Genomic DNA, 19,375 nt, shown 5'->3' with positions numbered 1-19,375 from the left:
CGTCGAACTCTGCTTACCTTTCTGACCAAAACCGTCCCATTTTAACATCCTCTGCCTTGTTCGAGGCGGTGACGGTGAACTTAGCTTCAGCATTGTGGTTGTAGGTCGTTGATGCAGAGAAAACTCTGTTACTCTGGAGTCTCTCTTGTCAAGGATCAAGGTATGGAGCCACGATACATAGTGTTTGGCCCCCTCAAACGGAAGTACCTGTCAGCTTCGTCCTTGATGCCAAGCTGTGTTATGTTTTAAGATTGAAATACTGTAGAGGGCGAACACATAGATTGGCGAATCAGCACGTACTGGTCTGCCTTTTTCGTTTATCCAGATATCTTCAGAAAACTCTGCCGTAAACCCAGATTGCCACCACAAACAAGGCTTGGCGCTTTCTCATTCTCTTTGTCCATCGAGCAAACCCTGTCCACACTTTCTTTTTGAAGGCAAATAAGTCCCCCGAGGCTCATCTAGGTTTTCGGACTATGCTGGTGCCAGGAATTGTGGACCCAGTGGTGTGTACCGGTAGTCTTACCCAGATTGGTGCCATGAAAATGGGCCTCCAAAATGTATATATGAAGTATTCTGCCTTCTTTTAAGGGAGATCCTCACTCTATAACCATTCGAACCTTTTCCAGACTTTGACCTACCTTCGACTCTGTCTCAGCAATTGGTTGATTTTTATCGTCTTCCCTCCTCCTGTAGAACTTCTCAAAGATGAAGTTCTCAACTTCTCGACTCGTGGACCCCTCAGACTATCAGCTTGAAGGTCTCGATGGTCTCTGCGACGACGTACCTTTTCGAGAGCACAATGACCCTATCAAAGGGGATATTGGTGCTATTCGCGCCCAAGAGGATTGGAAGAGACTTGTGGGCCCCTTGAAAGATTTCAAAGGAGGTCTGGCACCCAGAGGTAACTTCGTTGCTATGACTATGCCAGAATGCCTTCCTGAAAGGCTTGAAGTCATTAGCTACGCGAGCGAGTTCGCCTATCTACATGACGGTAAAGTCCCTTCTTAGGGGTAGCAGTCTCCTGTCACCTTACTTACAACGACAGACGTTACCGATACTGTTAGCAAAGCACAGGTAAGAGATCTCAAGACGTCTCTTGCGTGTCACTGCAACATTACTAATTACCCAAAAGCGTGCTGCTGAGAACGATCATATGTTAGAAGCCTTCTGTGAAAGTCTGCAAGATGGGCCCATGCAGCCTGGTCCTCAAGGAAAGAAGCAAATTCAGCTTCAGCTACTGCAAGAGATGATGGCAATTGATAAAGAGCGAGCATTGATCTCGACCAAAGCCTGGGCTAGATTCGTGGAGTTAGCGGCAGGACGTCAACATGATGCTTCTTTTACGAGTCTGGAGACTTACATTCCATACAGGATATTGGATGTTGGGGAAACGTAAGTATCCATACATCAAGAATGCTGTCAAAATGTCTAATAAACATGAAGTTTCTGGTTCGGCATGTTGACGTTCGGTCTGGGTATCACAATTCCGGAGGCAGAAATTGAAACATGCAAGCAACTTACTAGACCTGCATGGATTGTCTGTGGACTTACCAATGACCTTGTATCTTGGGACAAGGAATATGATGAGGCTGTTCGCACGGGAGCTTCAGGCGTTGTGAACGCTATATGGGTACGTACAGCCCCTTGGCCCTTCATCTCCGAGATTGAGTCAGACGGAAGATGGCCATGGCGGATGCAACGAGAAACAAGGGCTTGTTGCCCTCTGAGTGGCGCTCAGGCCTCAGTGGTATCTCGAACCTGGCGTGGTTTACTTCTGTCCAACCTAATCTTGCCTCCCTGTGGCAGTCTCTCGCATACTCTTGACCCCTGGAATAAAGTTGTACTGCAGAGAAGCTGATTGGTTTCCATAGGTATTGATGAAAGAGCGATCCACCGGTATTGAACAAGCGAAACAACTATGCAGAGAAATCGTCAAAAACAACGTCAAAGAGTTTCTGAAGGTCGTCAGAGACAACAAAGACAACCCAAAACTGTCGACAGATCTGCGACAGTACCTTGAAGCCATGCTATATACCCTAAAAGGACATGCTGTTTGGTGTTTGACATGTCCACGCTACAACCAGAATGCCGAGTACAACGATCGCCAATTGGCAATGCTGATGAATGGTGTCAACAGCTACATACACAAGAGCGTAAAGATCACGACTGTTTGGGGTGCAATGTAACGCATACAGCGTCGAAAGTGGCGTCTAATCGGTGGTTTTTGTATTGAATGAGGCCCCATATCGAATAGATTCCTTCTCTTGTTGGCCTGGGAAGGCCTGATTCGTTCCTATGTAGGCTCGAAGCAAATTTCTCCAGCTTCAGCGCCTAATTCTGATCGATATCCTTCCTTTCCTGTCACTCACGTTAGAAACGTGGGTCTAAACGATGATCATGCTGCCCATCTCATTGTCGTCCATGACTTCCAAAACCTTTCACATACAAATAGTTGATGAAGACTGTCCTATCCTGCAGGTCAAGTCGGTATAGAATCAAAAGTAGCCGTCTTTGGTAGCCGAAACGGTGAACATTAGAGTTCACGCTAGACTTCAAAACTAGTACATTCTGGTCGAATTTCGCGAATCAGCCCTATGAGTCTGAAATTAGGGAGCATTACTCACTGTCTATCATCCAAGTTCTTGATGGCAAGGCCTCGATCTTTACACTAGATTGATTTTGAGTTCGCCATTTGCAATGTCCAGCCAACTTGTTGGAGCCGGCCGCCAGATTGATCAAGTATGTCCCTTGCCCGTTGATCTTCATAAAATCGTGCTCTTCCGACACAGGAAGAAAGAATGGTAGATGATTGTGATTTCTCTGGACGTACTGTATAAACTGAAGGGTCAACCGAGTATCCACCATCCAGTGTTGAGTCAATGGTTAAGAAGCCGCGCAGTGAAGGCTGCCGCGTGTGCGTTACGCGGCGAGTCAAATGCGACGGAAGAAGGCCTTATTGCAAACGTTGTGAAAAGGCAAATCGGCGATGCCCAGGCTTTAGTAGCATCGAGTTTATAGACGAAACTCCTGCAGTGCGCGAAACCTACGAAATCGCGAACGACCGACGGGTGAAAGGCTCAAGGCATGCCTCAAAAGCTACCTCATCCGGTGCATCGGAGTCAGCAATCTCCCGCAGGTCATATAGCCTCTCTGCAGGCTCAAAAAGCCATGACACAAGAGAGAATCTATTGGCTCTTGAAAGCGCTTGGCCTCAAGGCACGTGTGAGCGTATCTCATTGATATCACTCTTCGCGCCAACCCTCTACCAGGATCAATTACTGGCCGATTTCCTGCATTCCATATACGAGCCCAGGCATGCCGCTAGCCTGCCTGCACATGGTCTGTGGCTAGCAGAAGTAGCCAAAAAGTCCACACTGTCCGACGCTCTGACATGGTCGATCCGCGCCCTCTCAATCTCGCAGATCGGGCGAAGAGCGAATGACACCCCTTTGGTGGAAACATCTAGGTATCTATATGGCAAAGCCCTAGTCAAGCTCAACGTCGCTTTGCAAGACGTAAAAGAAGGCTTGTCTTCAGATACATTGAGCGCGACGCTGCTGCTCTCCTTTTATGAAGTCTTCAATTGTACCAGCGATCATTCTTGGGTAAGGCACGCTGGAGGTGCAGGCAATCTCATCCGTATACGCGGGCCAGCAATGCACAGGTCTGGCTTCGATCGGTCAGTCTTCTTAGCATGCCGCTTCTCCATTATTATGGAGGCATTCAATCAGCGCGTGCCTTGTTTTCTAGACAGTCAACCTTGGCGGGCTCTAGGATGGGATTTACGGAATGAATTTGCGAACGAGCTCGGATGCGGAGGGTCGTCCCTCGTCCTCGACAACACTGATGAGGAATTTTTCCAGAGGATTGTAGCACTTCCAGGCTATTTGAAGGAGAACAGAGAATTGATCAATCGCGAAGAAGCGACTCTCTTGGAGCTCGACGCCATGCATGAACGAGGCAAGTCTTATCGTGCGCAACTTGCACAGATCCACCAAAAAATGTCTCAAGCGATGAGTCGAGCTGGCACCATCATCACTGAAGACAATAACCCTGCTGAGGATACGACTTTTCCTGTAGCGTACGTTTTCCCAGATATCTACATCGCTTCGCTGTTCTGCGGCTATCAGACAACCATAAGCGCCATCAACATTAGTATTATGAGCCTCGAAGCTAGGATAGCCGGTCTGTATACCCCAGACAAAATGCCAGCCGTGACCACCCTGCTAGGTGTGTACAACCGTCCCAGTGAAAGCATTGACACGCAATCACGGCGCCATCTCAACGGTGTGTGGTACGCTGCAACCCGAACAGGCAATGCTCACAAGCTCAACATGGAGAATGCCAACCACGCGAGAGAAATTTGCAAATCCGCGAGATACCTGGCTCGTGCACCTTTCCTAGGACCACTACACCTGGTTGTGTCCCTCCGCTTTGCAATGCGGATGTGTATTACTAGAGCTGAAAAGGCTTGGTGTGTTCGTACGCTAGAGCAACTCGGTCGCGGAGTGGGCATAGCGAATACGGAAGTGAAGAATTACATGGGGCCGAAAGAGGGCACTGATTTTGTCGAATGGGAGGAGGCGGCAACTGGAAGTGGGTCCTAGGCTGCGATAGAAGCAATTAGCAGTAGGAGCATATTGGTAACACTGTTAGAGACTGCTTGTAAGATGAGTCGCGCTTCCTAGACCTGCTCACATAAGGCGCACTATGAAGAAGAACCCCTCCCATGAATAGTAGTACCCTCGAGAAGCCGCATATCATCGTCTTCAAGTTGTCAACTGCCGGTTTGCCACGCCCCTTTGCTTGTTACTACCAATTTTTGAGAGCAACTACGTGGAAAAGTCCGCTTTCTACTTCCCATTCACTTTGTTAGTACTCTGTCTAGCGACGGTAGCCTACCAAAGAGGTTAAAATGTTTTATTCACTTTCACAGGGAATATTTGGCGTTATCCATCGTTCAAAGCGGCCTATCATACCCTGTTCTTATGTTCTCGCAAATACGCGTCCAATTTTGAACTAGATTAAGTCAGCCTGTTCAATAGGGAGGTATTTTCTGGGTAAAAGAGACTGTAGAATTAAAGACGCAATCCATTTTGTGGCCTGACTGTTTGCAACCGAGACTTTTAAGCTTCAACTCCATCTGAAAGGAGCCACGACATGGATATGGATCAAATGTGATTGTTCCGCGAGTAGTGGAGTCATGATCAGCGATTCAACAATCGAAGAGTACTTGCTCCATCAGTCAAGCAAATCGGGAGTTGTAGAGGAACCTTTTCTAAGATCTTTCTGCGCTATGATACAATGATGACCTGAAACCATAGCCTATACATTCAAGCCTATTTCCTCAGCAAATGGCAGAACATATAGATCACCAACGGCGGAGACCGATGCTTTTCCATCCAAAAGCGCCTTCGCAGCCTGGAAGTCTATTAGCAATCCTTCTAGTAGGATGAAATGTGGATCATAATGACTTACCTTTTTGACCTGCTCATCTGTCACACCATCAATACTTTTTCCTACCTCGTCTATTTGGTATGCTTTCCCTCCCTGAACCAATCCTGCACCCGTCAATTCAATACCGGTATCAATATTTTGCCCGGACTCTAGTGCCCGGAACTTCGCTGTGGCCTTTGCCTTTTTGATATCCTCACTGCCGACCTTTCCTCCTGCAATCTCCTTGATTGTCTTGACGACTTCTTTACTTGCATCTCGGACTTGACTAGCATTGCCTGTCAACGAAACCGTGAGTAAGCCGGCGTCTGAGTATATCTGATGAGTGGTTGAGATGTGTGCTTGCGGATACGCCTCAGTGGCTTTGGAGAGTAGCGAAAAGCCTGGACTCCATTTGATGGTAGTTTGCCCGCCCAGTAGAGCTGTAAGGACAGAAATTTCTGGTTTGTATGAGCCGCCAGTGAAGGAGCTTGAACCAGGGAATCCAAGAATCAACGTGTTGCCGGAAGCATGCGCAACGCGTTCTTCACCACCGTAGTATTTTGATGGGGCTTTGCCTGAATCGGGAACATCCACACGTGGAATAGAGGGGGAGTCGGTGAAGAATTGGCCGACCCATTTGTTCAAGTCGCTGAAGCTCGCACCATTGGCTACGACGGCGAAGTTAGGCTTAGCGTAGGCAACTGTGCTGAATTGCTGTAGCAGGTCCTCTTGAAGATATTGGGTTATTGGCGTAGAGGAAGATGGGTGCAGGGGGTTTCCAAGGCCTCGATGGAATGCGACGCCATGTGCTGAATTGATCGCAAACTCGGATGTACTGCCTAATAGCTTTTTCCGAGCAAGGTCAATAATAGGATTCACCTCTTCGTGTAGCTCATGACCTTTGCGAATGTCAATACTGTTCATACATGAATTACCCATTGCGTCTTACCAGTAAATTTTGTCAGGGAAATTGTTTCGCCCAGAAGTTCGGCAAAATATGGTAAATCGTCTCGCAAGAACTTGGCACTCAGCACCAAATTCTCTCTTGAATGATACGAGCTCAATTCACCACCAAGCAGCTCTGATTCTCGTGTTATTCGAAGAGCGGAGCGTTTGTAGGTGTTTTTGAATGCGAATTTTTCCAACCCGTCTGAGTAGCCCGGCAGAGGCTGGAATCGAGTGCCAGCTTTTGCTACGACAGCCAGATGTGTAGTAGGGCCTGGCAAGTCTCTGCTCGCTATCTTCACGCCCGCAGCTTCCCCGGTTTCGTAATTGAAGCTCCCAGATGCCGCAGTCGCGAGTTGCCTTGTCTGGTGGCTGCATCGGTGGCATCGAAGGGCGCGTTGCCCGTGGCGAGCAATCTGAGGCGCCAAGGGCATCTCGACAGGCTGGAGCAATCAATTGACGCAACTCATATATCTATGGCAGCAGGCAGAGCTCAGGATCGTTGTCGACAGAAGCCCCGAATTATTTAGGCTTGCGGCTGCCACTAGTCAATTCTTAGGGCCACTTATTGGTGGCCTCGGGTTTAGGATTTAATGAGGAACGGGCCACAGCGGAGGCTCGTACCCCACCAGAATTGTTTAGCTGAGAGAAGTCTCATCAAGCTGTTCTAGCTTCCAGATTCTGCACACTTACAGCCTGTGCAGTAGAAATCTTGGTTCAATGGCCCAGAATCGATGACACTGGTGAAACTTCTAGAGATTTGGGCATAATCTCTAGGATGAACGTAATATGTCTAGAGTACGTGGATCCAAGTGTTCAGGTCTTTACCCTACTGATACTGGATTTCGCAGCACATTTCGAAATTTACCACCCTTCTTATCGACGAAATCTTTGGATCACTGGCGTCCGTACGTTGACAGAATATCAATCTCATAACCCCCTTGTTGCTGACCATCCAAGGAAATATACCAAACCCTCCTCGTCCACGGAAGATGCACTCTCGGCGCTTTAGAAGCTCGGACGAGTCTGGAGACCTCCGAATTACGCCATGGTCTTGCTGTCTTAATCCAGAATACTTTTGTTCATTGGCGTGATCGTCGCCTTAAGGAACCGCCAGCATTTGAGGCGAATGTTGACGCTCCTTACAACCTCTCCCGATATGGTAAATGGGTTCAGATGTCAGAAGAGAGATACAGCCCATTGGCGGGTCAGATAGTTTCGAAGCTTCTGTTCATGGGTCATGCGCGAATTCCAGATCTCATTGCGGCGCTAAGCGCAAATAATGTCGGTGTTTCAGGGGCTTCATCAGCCAATGCTGGGGCAAAGCTTCCGAACGGAACCGGTATCCATAGCCTCAAGACGAACGGGCGCATTCTTCATGAGAGCGATACCACTATTCACAGAATACATCAGAGTCTATCTGACTTGCGGGAGGCTGGTCTCATTAGCATATGCCACCCCTCACACTTTCGGACCTACGCAGACAACCGAACTGCAGCGGAGGATGTTACCCCAAAGATTGATTCGTTCACGCAAAAAACAAAAGCAGAGAGACAAGCCGCATGGGAGGCTGCTGTACAGCAAAAGCTAGATGAATGGAGGTATGGGACAACCGACGAACGAGCACAAATGGCAAGGCTGCACAAAGGGCCAAAGCGTCAGCGCGACGATACAGAGTCTTCTATCTCGAATAAGCGTGCCCGCCTCGACAGTGGGTACAATGGGGCTTCTGTCATTGAAGGAAACGTTCAGGGTGGACTGGATTCATGGTCGTCTGGTTTGAGCAAGGTACTCTCGCATACGATGAACTAGTAGACTCAAACTCATGAATGTATAGTCCGAACCTGCCTTTCGTGTCAACCACATCAAAATGACGGTCCTTTTCCGCAACCGGCAACTTGTGAGATTGGCCAAGGAGAGCTTATGTAGTGCCACTTCGAAGATTTATGAGAAGGTGCTCAGCCTTAGTGAGAATCACGTACGGGAATGTAGAGACAAGGCCAGCCATGACAAGAGTGGTGAGATTGGTGACGAACATATACAATATTTTACTACTCCGTACATGACAACAGAAGAGGTTGCACGAGCTGTCCCTGACTCTGCAGATCTCAAAAATGCTCTAGGTTTTGTTGGAAATCATGCGTCACACGACGAGGATATCGACCATCCTAAGAAAAAGCGCAGGAGGAATACACCTCAATCAGAGGAGCCCAGCAAGTATGAAGCAGAATCGGCAGGGGAAGACGAGGACGGACAAGATGCCATTTCTGGCTCTGATGTGTCAAGCGACGCTTCTTTTGACTCGGACGATAGCGATGAGGAAATGGCAGCTGCTCAATTCAATTCGATCAACGGAGCATCCGGACACATTGGCCTTACCTCGCACCAAATGATGATTCGATCACACCTGCTACTTCTGGCTCAACATCCTTATGGTTTCCTAAGTCACTTGCGTGAGACGAGTACTGGTGAAGGTTGGAATATCAATTTCCCCCAAATTAGGGAAAAGCTACAGAAGCATACTATTAATCAAACTATATCTTCTCGGTATGGAACTCGGTCGGTACGTCTAGCCAGCATTCTGGCTGAAAACGGAAAGCTTGACGAGAAAACGCTCTCGTCAATGTCATTGATTCGAGAGAAGGACATGCGAAATCTGATAACGCCAATGCACCAAAGCGGCCTTATTGAATTGCAGGAAGTTCCCCGTGACAACACTCGAATAGCAACGAAAACGAACTTTCTTTTCTTCTTCGATCTTGATCGATGTATAAGTAAAATCACTGGAAATTGCTACCAAACAATGACTAGGCTTTTGGAACGAGTAAGAATTGAGAGAGAAAAGGTTCAGGGTGTGTTGGAGAAAGCCAGCCGTAGCGATGTTGTGGGTAGGGAGGAGCGAATGCTTAATAAGGCAGAACAGGAAGCCCTGAAGCAGTGGAAGGTCACAGAGGAAAAGTTAATGGGCCAGCTAGGAAGGATTGACGACACGGTGGCCGTCTTGCGAGACTTTTGAGACGTTTGCATGTGATACCCCGGATTTGCGATGTATACATTATGATACCAAAGACGTCTCGAAAGCTGATCTTGGCTATAGACGCAATAGACACGATAGTATGACCAATGTAGATAGAACTGGTATGTTTTACCTTCATCAATAATGGCTCCAAAGGAAAGGAGAAAAAAGGGGGGCATCCCCGCCTCGTGCCCCACATCGGTCAACCTCGGCAGTTCCTCAGGATGACCTTCCACGAATGTCTTGATTTCATCTCATTCATTCATTCATCCTGACCTCTATTACTAGTCACATTCATCTCACGTACCCCCCAATCTGAAGATGTCCCAAAACACCGACAACATAGCCCACGCCCTCGCCGGCGCCGGCGGGGGCATCCTCTCCATGACGCTCACCTACCCCCTCATAACCCTGTCCACACGCGCCCAAGTCGAATCTCGCCGAATCTCCCAGTCTACCACCTCCCTTTCCGCCTCCACCTCCGATTCCACCCTCGAATCCAAGCGCAAAAAGACCACCTCCGCCCTCGCAGCCGCCAGACACATCCTCCGCCGCGAAGGCGTCAGCGGGCTCTATTCAGGCCTCGACTCCGCGCTCTTCGGCATCTCCGTCACGAATTTCGTGTACTACTACTGGTATGAATGGACGCGGGCGTTCTTTGAACGAGCGGCGCTGAAGGCGGGGAGGGTGAGGAAGGGGTTGACGGCTGTGGAGAGTATGCTCGCTGGTGCGATTGCCGGGAGTGCCACAGTCTTGATTACGAATCCGATTTGGGTTGTTAATACGAGGATGACGGCCCGACAGTCTGAAAAGGGTGGAGAGGGGGATGTAGAGGGTGGGGAAGGAAAGCGAGTGAGAGAGAGAAAACCGTCCACACTGGCAACGTTGCTGGCGCTATTTAGGGAGGAGGGACCAAGTGCGTTGTTTGCGGGTGTGTTACCGGCGCTGGTGCTGGTTGTGAATCCGATATTGCAATATACGATCTTTGAGCAGCTGAGGCAGGCGTTGGCGAAGAGGAGGGAGGTGAAGGCCTGGGATGTCTTTCTGCTTGGTGCGTTGGGGAAGCTGGCGGCGACGAGTATTACATATCCGTACATTACTGTCAAGAGCAGGATGCATGTTGCGAAGAAGGGGGATGTAGGAGAGGGCAAGGAGGGGATGACGGACAGTTTCAGACGTGTGGTAAGGGAAGGAGGATGGGGCGGATTATACAAAGGTATGTTCAGTGGAACTCCGGTGTCCGTTGAGAGTGTTTTGCTAATTGTATGGCCAGGTATTGGACCAAAAGTATCGCAGAGCGTGATCACAGCGGCATTTTTGTTTTCTTTCAAAGATGCATTGTATGAGGCAAGCTTGAGAGCGAGAAAGTCAATACCAGCCAAGGTACCGGTCAAGTAGGGGCTAAATCATGTATGATTGATGAGAGCAACATTTGTGACCTTTGAAAGATGCACAGAATCCTTGTGCGCCTCGCTTCTTCCAGTTTATTAAGGCTGCGGTGGTTTCGCCTCGTGGAGCCACCTACCGAGGAGTTTCTTCAAATTATACCACTTCAGATTCAGCAGTCAGACATATCTGTCGAGGTGAGATGTTCTTGACCATTCTTCTGCTGCCCGAGTCATACTTACCCTCTCGTCCTCACTCCTTAAGACGCGTCTTTCCAGTAGTCATGACATTTGGGCCATTTGACCAGTGGACAATGGGATTGCTGGGTTGCCGGGAACGTGAGAGTGAAGTCTAAACACCAACAATATTGCAGTGTCCTGAAGTCCTTTGCCCCTAGATTGAAGACTGCAAGCTATACACGCTATGCAAGCTTTCACTGTTTAAGCCTTGTTCTCGAGGGTCCGCCACAGAAATTTCTACGCCCTGAGTCGTAATGAGATCGAGCAATGCTAGACATCCGTCCAACCAGCATATAGATTATCGAGCCTTCTTTTGGCCTGATGCCATCTGCTGCCTCATCTTCATCCTCCTGAATGCATCTTCACCACTTGCGCCTAGCGGCCTTGCAAAAGCACCCCCAGCGATTTGTGTACTCTTAGGAACAACAGTATAGGTCTTATTCTCGATCTCTGCACGAGCCCTGTTTGATTTTACACCTGGCGCCATATAGCCTCTTGCTTTGACGATCGCCGCCGCTTCCTGGGTGCTTATCTGAGAATTACCGCCTGCCTTCCGCGTACTGGTTGGGTCATAGGATGCCTCAGCAAGGACACGTTGGCGGTAGTCATCACTACGTTTGAGAATGGGACGAGACCATTCACCGACCAAGCGCTCAGCAGCGCGTTTGATGCTGATCTCTGGCTTCTTCGACTTTGTGTAGAAGGCAACCACCTTACCGAGTCCACTACTAATCAGACTCTCTTTGTCGATAGGTAGCTTGGCTAAAGCGGAGAATATCTCGCGCTGGATGTTGTACGCAGGTAATGAGCCATCGGTGAGGGGTTCCAGGAAGTAACGGACAGACAGCAGAAGATTATTTTCAGGGTCGACAATAGCAGCTTCAACGTCTCTGCTGTTACGGTTCAACAGTGCAGTGACTTCCGGAAGCATTTTCAGCTTATGCATAGCAGGTCGAGGTGGATTTGCCTGTCGGGCAAGTACGTCCGCTTCCGCGGCTTCTTCCATGCGTTTACGCATAGTAGCGATTTCCTCATCTGCCATGCTATTAAGATCCTAGCCCTTCGTTAGAATGGATATCGATTAGCGCAACAGTTTGACATACAATGTCGCCAGCTCTTCGTCGCCGTTTTGTCGGATTTTTGAGTGCAGCATCCATTGCCCTGTCAAGTGCACGTCTCCTCCCTGTTCCAAGTGTGAGCCTTGCTGCGATTCTCAAGTTTGTGGGTGGTTTGACTCACGCTCTTCTGGGTCAAGATTTTCCTCATCTTCTTCAACTCTCCTTTTCTCGACCTTTGGTCTCTCCTTTCTATTATCTCCTTCAACAAATGACTTCTTCTTCCGTGCCCGTTTGCCTTCTATCTCCTCCCCACCACTGAAATCATCATCACTGTCCTTCTTCTTTCTCAGCTTCTTTGGCTTCTCTCTTCGTCCTTCCTTTTTCTTTTTCTTGCGTTCACTTTCGCCTTCGACGCGCTTTCGCTTGTGTCGACCAAGAAGCTTGGCATTGTCTTCGTCTACTGCAACAGCCGGACGCTCTTCAATAGTAATTTGATTAGGGTCGAAGTTCTCGAATTGAGCTTCATCTACATCCGAGAGAATTGATTCATTATCTGAGTTGTCATCGTCTTTGGTCGCATCTGGATCGGCCGCTTGGACTGTAGGATCGTCTTGTAAATCTTCTAGTGGATGCTCGGTTGCGTCATTATGGTCAGCGTCTGGCAAATCTGGGGTAGGCGACAAGGAAAGGTCTGGTGAGGACATAACGATTGTTGATCGCACAGAATAAAAGATCACGAAGAAGATGGGTATTGAGAGTGAACGTCGCACGACAAAGGGAATGACATCTCTTGGCAGTCTCACTAGCGCGAACTCCAGCGGGGCTCGCAGATGCAAGTACTTCCCGGACAACCTCAAATGTTTCCTACAATATAGTTCTTCTTTTAGAACATTCTGCAAGCAATTTCTGGCTTGTAAGCTGTTCAGAATTATGAAATCAACCAACAGAGGTGATCATACGTTCTGTGCTACGCAGACTGTTGTCGAGGCCTTCTCCCACCCGAAAACACCTCAAAAAAAGTAATGAGAGTGATCTCTGCTATAGCCAGCTGGCAATACAACAAGCCATTAGCCAGACGCGTTCCCAGTTGCTTCAGCCACGTAGCCCACCTCGCTTCGTGAACTCGGTTGTGAAATGGCCCTTCTTCCGTGATAACCAACTCACGAGATCCGTCTCTTATTACAGCTCTAGTGGCCTTTCACCGAGAATCTCCGATGGGCAAATATCTCCAACGTTCTAGCATGAACCTCTAACATATCCGCAAGTCGTTAGAGACAACGCTTAATAATGTAAAATCACTGCTACATCTGTTATATGCACGGCGGACAGCGGTGGCGTAAACCTTCCAGAAAGCTTGGGCGGGATGTTCAACGAATGAAGGGCACCTTATTATTCGGGGTTTCAATACGGTGGGTATTAGTAGTAGTTGCAAGAGGAGGAGGAGGAGGAGGCGCAAATGGACCCAACGGCGTGATTCTGCATCTTAGCCAACTCACGCACAATAATCCCCTTTGTTGCTCTACAAAGGACGGTCACAAACGTATGCCAATTCATCTGCAAGGAAAATATAAGCTTGCGAGATACTGTTGTAAACCTTAAGCTAATGCGACCTATATTGGTAGAATGTTCAGCCAATTAAAACTCTTTGGGCTGAACGACATGCCGGACTTTCAGCCTATCTCCTAGCTTCGTGCCTTCTTATGGCTGCGATTGACGAGTCAAGCAGGAATTTCGTCCAATATTTGGGTAGATTTGCATCTGACGGTCGAGGCCAGGACTCAAAAATCTAACAGATGCTGTTCCGTGAATTAAAGCATGCAGTGCATCAGAGAGATGCGAAATATTTCCGCTCACTGAGAAGAAGACTGACATATTTGCTGTGCATTTTCTTTCTTACAAAACAGTGCATTACCTAAACATCTTCATCTCATTTACACGTGCCTTCTATCTATTTCTGACTACCTTAGCTTTTGTAACGGATACGCTCGGTGCAGGTTTGACTTGTTTACTTTACAATGAAGGCTGGCAACTAATGTCTTAGATCCTCATCTAGAATTCGAACTCAAGTCTAGATCCCCGCCCTGATGAGGGAACGCTTCCCGACGATGCCAGACCCTGACCCTACCAATATAAATTGGTTCAGCACGCGCGTCATCCCTTTATTTGATGAGTGAGATTTCGAAGCACACAGGCTTGGATCCATCGAATTTATTATGCAGGCAATCTGCTTTGCCGTTGCTCTCCTGCTAAGACTTACTCTCTCAGCAACTGCCATTCCAGATGATTTTAGGCGACGCTCTGACCATTTCACTCCATTGCGCCCTAGTGTGGAGACCATTCAGCATGAGCTTGGATCACGATTAAGCAGATATGCTTCCCTTCACTTTCCAAGCAGTCCGGATTTCTCGAATCTCACAGAGCGATGGGCCGCAAATTCGAACTCTAATTTCTCAGTTGTAGTCGTGCCTGCAGTGGACAAAGATGTAGTAGCCACTGTGCGTCCCATTTCATACCCATCATACGGTCTCATAATAATATATTGTTCAGGTGCACTTCGCAAATAGGTTTCATATCCCATTCTTGGCTGTCAATCGAGGTCACGGCGACGCAGCCGGTCTCTCTGCAGTCGACGGAGGTATCTCAATCTACATTCGCAACTTGGACAGCATTGAGGTCGCCGAAGATGGTCAATCAGCCTCTATGGGTGGTGGCGTGTTTCAGGACCAAGTCGTGAGATATCTATTTGAGCGGGGTAAGGTAGCTAGTAAGTGATCTGCCCTACCATACTGCAGAAAATGATGGAGGTTCCTAATGAGAGCAGCTTCCGGGGCATGTGCTTGCACCGGCATGATGGGTCCTGGTCTTGGTGGGGGCTTTGGCCGCTACCAGGGATACTTTGGCTTGGTCCTTGACAACATACTGGAGATGGATGTTGTCATTGCGGACGGCTCGAAGATCACAGTGTCTGCCTCCTCTCATCCAGAGCTCTTCTGGGGCATGCGGGGCGCTGGTCACAACTTTGGCATCGTCACTCGGTTCCAGCAGAAGATTTTTGACAACCCCAATTCTAAATGGTTTTTCGCGACACTCGTTTTTCGAGCTGATAAGCTTGAGGCACTAATTGAGGTGCTCAATGTCTTCGGTGCTAATGGAACACAGCCAAAAGAGGCCACTACCTACACTCTCTTCGCTGTAAACCCTGAGATCAGCCCCAGCGAGGTATGTCTGCCTAATTTCGTATCCACTGGATCAATTCCATTCTCTTTGACTGCCCTGTCTTTTCATAGCGCCTCTACCGCGAAGTCCTTTTCGAAGTGACAATTTATCCGGATGAAAGTGTCACGATTCTAAGTTGACATCTATTCAAAGCTCTCCATTAATTAGTCCAATGGCGTGGCAATTGCTCCCCACGAAAGATCAAAGTTGCCAGTTCTGTTAAATAGAGCAGACTTACAGCGGTTTTTGCACGTTGATCACTGTTTAGCTTTGGGCAGCTAACACGATTTTGGTAGCCAGTAATTATCTTCACCCTTGAGTATGGCGGCTCTGCAAGCAGTGCTGCGCCAATCCTGGCTCCTTTCTACGCAATTGATCCAGTCATCACAACGAACACAACCGTCCCATACACTGAGGCAGCCCACGCTGCCGGTGCCGGCTTGGAAGACCCTCCATGCCAGCCTTTAAGCAGCTGGAAGCTGTTTCCTGTGGGGCTGCAAACCTTCAATATCCGCACTACACGTGCCCTCTACGAACTCTTCTCCACAATGATAGCTGAGAATCCAGCATTCAATAATTCGATAGTCCAGCTCGAAGGATATCCGCAGCAAGGTGTGAGAGCCGTTGACCCTGATAGCACGGCTTATGCCCATCGCGACGACATCCTGCTTGCGTAAGTGGCGCTCCTGTACTTTCTGCGAAGAAATCCTGCCTTATCAAGCAACTACTAAATCTAGCAAAGGTCCCTTGGCGCCGTCTGGCCACCGAATCGGCCCGAATTGGAGAACATAGCAGTTCAATATGGACACCAAGCGCGTACATTGCTTCACGCTGGCGACACACCAGGACGTCCTCTGAATACCTACGTGAACTATGCGAGCAGTGACGAAACACCAGAAATGCTGTATGGGCACGAGCCATGGCGGTTGAAGCGATTAAGGGCATTGAAACGAAAATATGATCCAAATGGTAGATTCAATTTCTACAACCCGATCATATAAGGTGTCTGGAGCTGCATTTGTTGGTTGCAATAGTAGGAAGCAGGAGATGAGGATGGACTACTAATGAGATAAGAGTGTCGATTTGAAAGGGGGTAAATATACATCTTTTTCGTCTCAAAATGCGAGATAAAGTCTTCTACTATGTCAACGGCATGTCAACACAATTTAGCTCATGTATGGTCAACGAGCGCCGACACCTCTCACTCCACGAGTACTACCGGCAAGTCTAGCAACGTGACGTTGCCATCTGCCTCGTGAAAGTAAACTCCCGCTTCATGATACGTTTCAATGGCCAGATCGAACCCAGGGACGTTCTGGTCCCAGAGCCCCACAAATTCTCGGATACATTCCAATGACTCCGTAACCATCCAAACTTTCATCGTCTGTTCCGCGTATTGCTCCTCATGCATCTCAAACCTCAATGGAGGTCGCTGGGTCGTGTGGTCCCACTGTCGGTTGGGTCCAGGGAGTGGGTCCTGCTGATGTAACCCGGCTGCTAGCACATGGGCATTCCAATTGCCCTCAACCTCGTTAATTGCGAGATTCATTTGACGTTTGGAGATGTGATTTGTAGTATAAGCGTCGAACTCGACCGCATAGTGGATACCTAGAGCAGGAATATCGCCTTTGCATTCATATCCTTCCGGCGGGTCATCACTAATGGTGGTATTCGTACGAATTGAGCTGCTCAGTTGCGGCGCACTCCTAGCCGCCAATGTCCTCGTGATCCTGCTCGACGCCTCGATTTAGGTACACAGTCTACTGTCAAAGCTTTGCTCGAATGAATGGAAGACTTACTGACGGGCATTGACACTATCTTCCGCACGTGGCAAAGTTGACCCTAGTGAGAGAAGACTCAAATTCAGGGTGAAGCACGACAAGGCTGCATAATGAAGTGTCCACATGCTTCTAAAAGAAAAGAATCGACTGGAATCGCACCTACCAGAGAAAGAGTTGTGGAAGCTTATGCGCAACCTTCAAGACGTGCCTGCATAACAGCGGAGACACTCGAGCTCTTTAACATCGCCATTGACCTATAAATACGAGAGACTCGGATATCCGACGCTGCTTGCATCCGAAAAGAGAGACATGACGGGGCTCATACGTGCGCAAACTATAATTATGTGAAATTGTTGGTGATTGTCTCCAGCATCTTCATAAGGCAGATTGTCCAGGTCCTAGGAGATAGACCACTGTCTCTTGTACCAGAGCAAGTAAAGTATGCCAACAAAAAGGTAAAATATCCTGACCTAGAGTTTGGAACAGACAGTCCGATGCTTTTGTGACTTGCGCATCCGCCTATGTTTCACGAACTCCTTTGGACTTCCGTCCACGTAAAGCATTGTGAAAGACATTGTACAGGCAAGCGACATGAAAGTTGATCTTATGCATCAGACTGTTACCCCCGAGCTCCTCGTACTAAATTCTTTATCGTCGTCTCATAGTCTTCCGGCTGCCTTCCCAAGATCTTCTCAAGCCGCGTAGATGTCTCAGCGGCCTCACCACGTTTGATAGCCTCAAAAGTGCTCGCCCATTTCCTAGGTGCGTCTTTCGCCGCGTAAGGTGCAAGACAGGTTTGGACGATAGGATCGTCCACATATTTTTCGATATCGATCTCTTCGATGGTAATCGCCGTATTTAGCGCGGCCCCGATGATGTTGATCGATTCGGACAGGCTGTACGCTTTTGGCCCAGTCAGTAGGACAACTTGATCATTGTATTCGGAGACGATATCTGCATCACCGGCCCAGTGTCTGTGGACGACTGTGGCTATGGCTTCGCCAAGCTCGTCGGTCTTGGCCCATGGAATACCTGGACCAGATCCATCGTGTGGTATTCTAATAACGTCCCCCGGATTCTTCAGATTTAGGAATGCTGTGTAAAGGTAATAGGACTCAGAATAGAGAGCAACCCGAATCGATGTCCAGAAAAAATCATTCTTCCCGTTCGGGACTGCTGGGAGAGACTTGAAGTATGCCTCCGTTGTCAAATGCGATGCCATACAGTCGGATACAGAAGTGGTGGAGCTCTCGCCACCGAGTGCGAAGGACGTGTAGAAAACGTTGCTCACACCAGACTGAATAGCAGCATCGACGGCGTCTCTATGCACCTAACGTGGTGGTTTAGGGAAACTGTTCGGAAGGGTCCTTTCAGCATCGTCATACCTTGTTACGGGACTCAATCTCAAGGCCCGGATATGAGATCAGGATTAGATGCGAGACATCGTCGAACGCATTGCCCAAAGTTCCCAACTTATCATAGTCCGCGGTCCGTCTAGTGACACCGGCTTGAACATACTGCGAAGGCGTCTTTTCTGGATAACGTGATACCAGTACGACTTCTTTGGCGTCTACGAGCTGTAGGAGATGTCGATAGATACATGAGCCAAGGGCACCAGCAGCCGGAAAGACACCAATTTTTCCCATTATGGCTCAGTAACAGGGGAACATGCTAATGTCGAATTGCCCAAATTCGGCCACCAACAGCTGCACTTCCAATGGAAAGCGAGACGGAGGCGAATGATTGTAAGGTGACAACGATTGAAGCAGATTTTGTGCGAAGGCTCATCAGCTGACAGCATAAACCTACGGCTCCAAGAGCAAAGCGCGGCTGTAACCCTATGCATGATTATGCAATGCATGAGGCACGCGAAGCGCAGCGTAGAGGGAACACGCTATGTCATTCCTTGTAGGCTTTTTCAAGACTTTTGTATGCTATGACATATTAAAAAGGGATACTTGACTAACCTTGCATTCTTTGATCTAGTTTCTGTAGATTACAGGCAGTGTATAATAGTCTGGTAGAATATTGTATAATCTAGTTTCCCCTAATTCCTGTTGGGCCGCTTGAAGCTAGAACTAGTGGTAGACCTCCCCGGGAAACTGTTTGGTAGGCGACGAAAGCACTTAGGGAAAGTGCATTTCAGGGCTGAAGCGGGTCGTGCCTCGAAAGTGGGAGGCCTGACTGACTCAACAACCAAAGCTGCAAACGCCATTATACTTGTATATATTTTCGTGAACGTTCCCTTTCTCTGTGCATTTGCTTCTATATTCATATATTATACATGTTTATGTA

General features: G+C 48.4%; 8 protein-coding genes across 8 annotated transcripts; 5 read left to right on the top strand and 3 right to left on the bottom strand.

The window, feature by feature from the left end:
• Positions 1-708: 708 nt before the first annotated feature.
• Positions 709-4,610, top strand: KY384_000289 (uncharacterized protein; the record flags this gene model as incomplete). Its single annotated transcript, XM_044808826.1, has 6 exons — positions 709-999; positions 1,021-1,077; positions 1,136-1,395; positions 1,447-1,633; positions 1,875-2,156; positions 2,979-4,610. The coding sequence occupies 6 exons, from the start codon at positions 709-711 to the stop codon at positions 4,608-4,610; spliced, it is 2,709 nt and encodes a 902-aa protein (XP_044665579.1).
• Positions 4,611-5,328: 718 nt separating this feature from the next.
• On the bottom strand, positions 5,329-6,818 carry KY384_000288 (uncharacterized protein; the record flags this gene model as incomplete). The annotated part of the gene is made up of 3 exons (XM_044808825.1): positions 5,329-5,424; positions 5,482-6,338; positions 6,389-6,818. The coding sequence occupies 3 exons, from the start codon at positions 6,816-6,818 to the stop codon at positions 5,329-5,331; spliced, it is 1,383 nt and encodes a 460-aa protein (XP_044665578.1).
• A 355-nt stretch (positions 6,819-7,173) lies between these two features.
• On the top strand, positions 7,174-9,400 carry KY384_000287 (uncharacterized protein; the record flags this gene model as incomplete). Its single annotated transcript, XM_044808824.1, has 4 exons — positions 7,174-7,182; positions 7,236-7,292; positions 7,345-8,172; positions 8,222-9,400. The coding sequence occupies 4 exons, from the start codon at positions 7,174-7,176 to the stop codon at positions 9,398-9,400; spliced, it is 2,073 nt and encodes a 690-aa protein (XP_044665577.1).
• Positions 9,401-9,721: 321 nt separating this feature from the next.
• Positions 9,722-10,798, top strand: KY384_000286 (uncharacterized protein; the record flags this gene model as incomplete). The annotated part of the gene is made up of 1 exon (XM_044808823.1): positions 9,722-10,798. The coding sequence occupies one exon, from the start codon at positions 9,722-9,724 to the stop codon at positions 10,796-10,798; it is 1,077 nt and encodes a 358-aa protein (XP_044665576.1).
• Positions 10,799-11,323: 525 nt separating this feature from the next.
• On the bottom strand, positions 11,324-12,787 carry KY384_000285 (uncharacterized protein; the record flags this gene model as incomplete). The annotated part of the gene is made up of 2 exons (XM_044808822.1): positions 11,324-12,060; positions 12,265-12,787. 2 exons carry the CDS (start codon positions 12,785-12,787, stop codon positions 11,324-11,326), a joined length of 1,260 nt encoding a protein of 419 aa, XP_044665575.1.
• A 1,401-nt stretch (positions 12,788-14,188) lies between these two features.
• KY384_000284 (uncharacterized protein) lies at positions 14,189-14,855 on the top strand (the record flags this gene model as incomplete). The annotated part of the gene is made up of 3 exons (XM_044808821.1): positions 14,189-14,253; positions 14,479-14,578; positions 14,631-14,855. 3 exons carry the CDS (start codon positions 14,189-14,191, stop codon positions 14,853-14,855), a joined length of 390 nt encoding a protein of 129 aa, XP_044665574.1.
• A 75-nt stretch (positions 14,856-14,930) lies between these two features.
• On the top strand, positions 14,931-16,300 carry KY384_000283 (uncharacterized protein; the record flags this gene model as incomplete). The annotated part of the gene is made up of 3 exons (XM_044808820.1): positions 14,931-15,302; positions 15,596-15,972; positions 16,042-16,300. 3 exons carry the CDS (start codon positions 14,931-14,933, stop codon positions 16,298-16,300), a joined length of 1,008 nt encoding a protein of 335 aa, XP_044665573.1.
• A 200-nt stretch (positions 16,301-16,500) lies between these two features.
• KY384_000282 (uncharacterized protein) lies at positions 16,501-18,726 on the bottom strand (the record flags this gene model as incomplete). Its single annotated transcript, XM_044808819.1, has 3 exons — positions 16,501-16,957; positions 17,704-18,410; positions 18,466-18,726. 3 exons carry the CDS (start codon positions 18,724-18,726, stop codon positions 16,501-16,503), a joined length of 1,425 nt encoding a protein of 474 aa, XP_044665572.1.
• Positions 18,727-19,375: the final 649 nt, after the last annotated feature.

Source organism: Bacidia gigantensis (genome assembly GCF_019456465.1).
Source record: "Bacidia gigantensis strain McMullin 20006 chromosome Unknown contig_49, whole genome shotgun sequence".
NCBI lineage: Eukaryota > Fungi > Ascomycota > Lecanoromycetes > Lecanorales > Ramalinaceae > Bacidia > Bacidia gigantensis.
The sequence above is the reverse complement of the archived record's forward strand: the minus strand, read 5'-3'. Positions and strand labels throughout refer to the sequence as shown.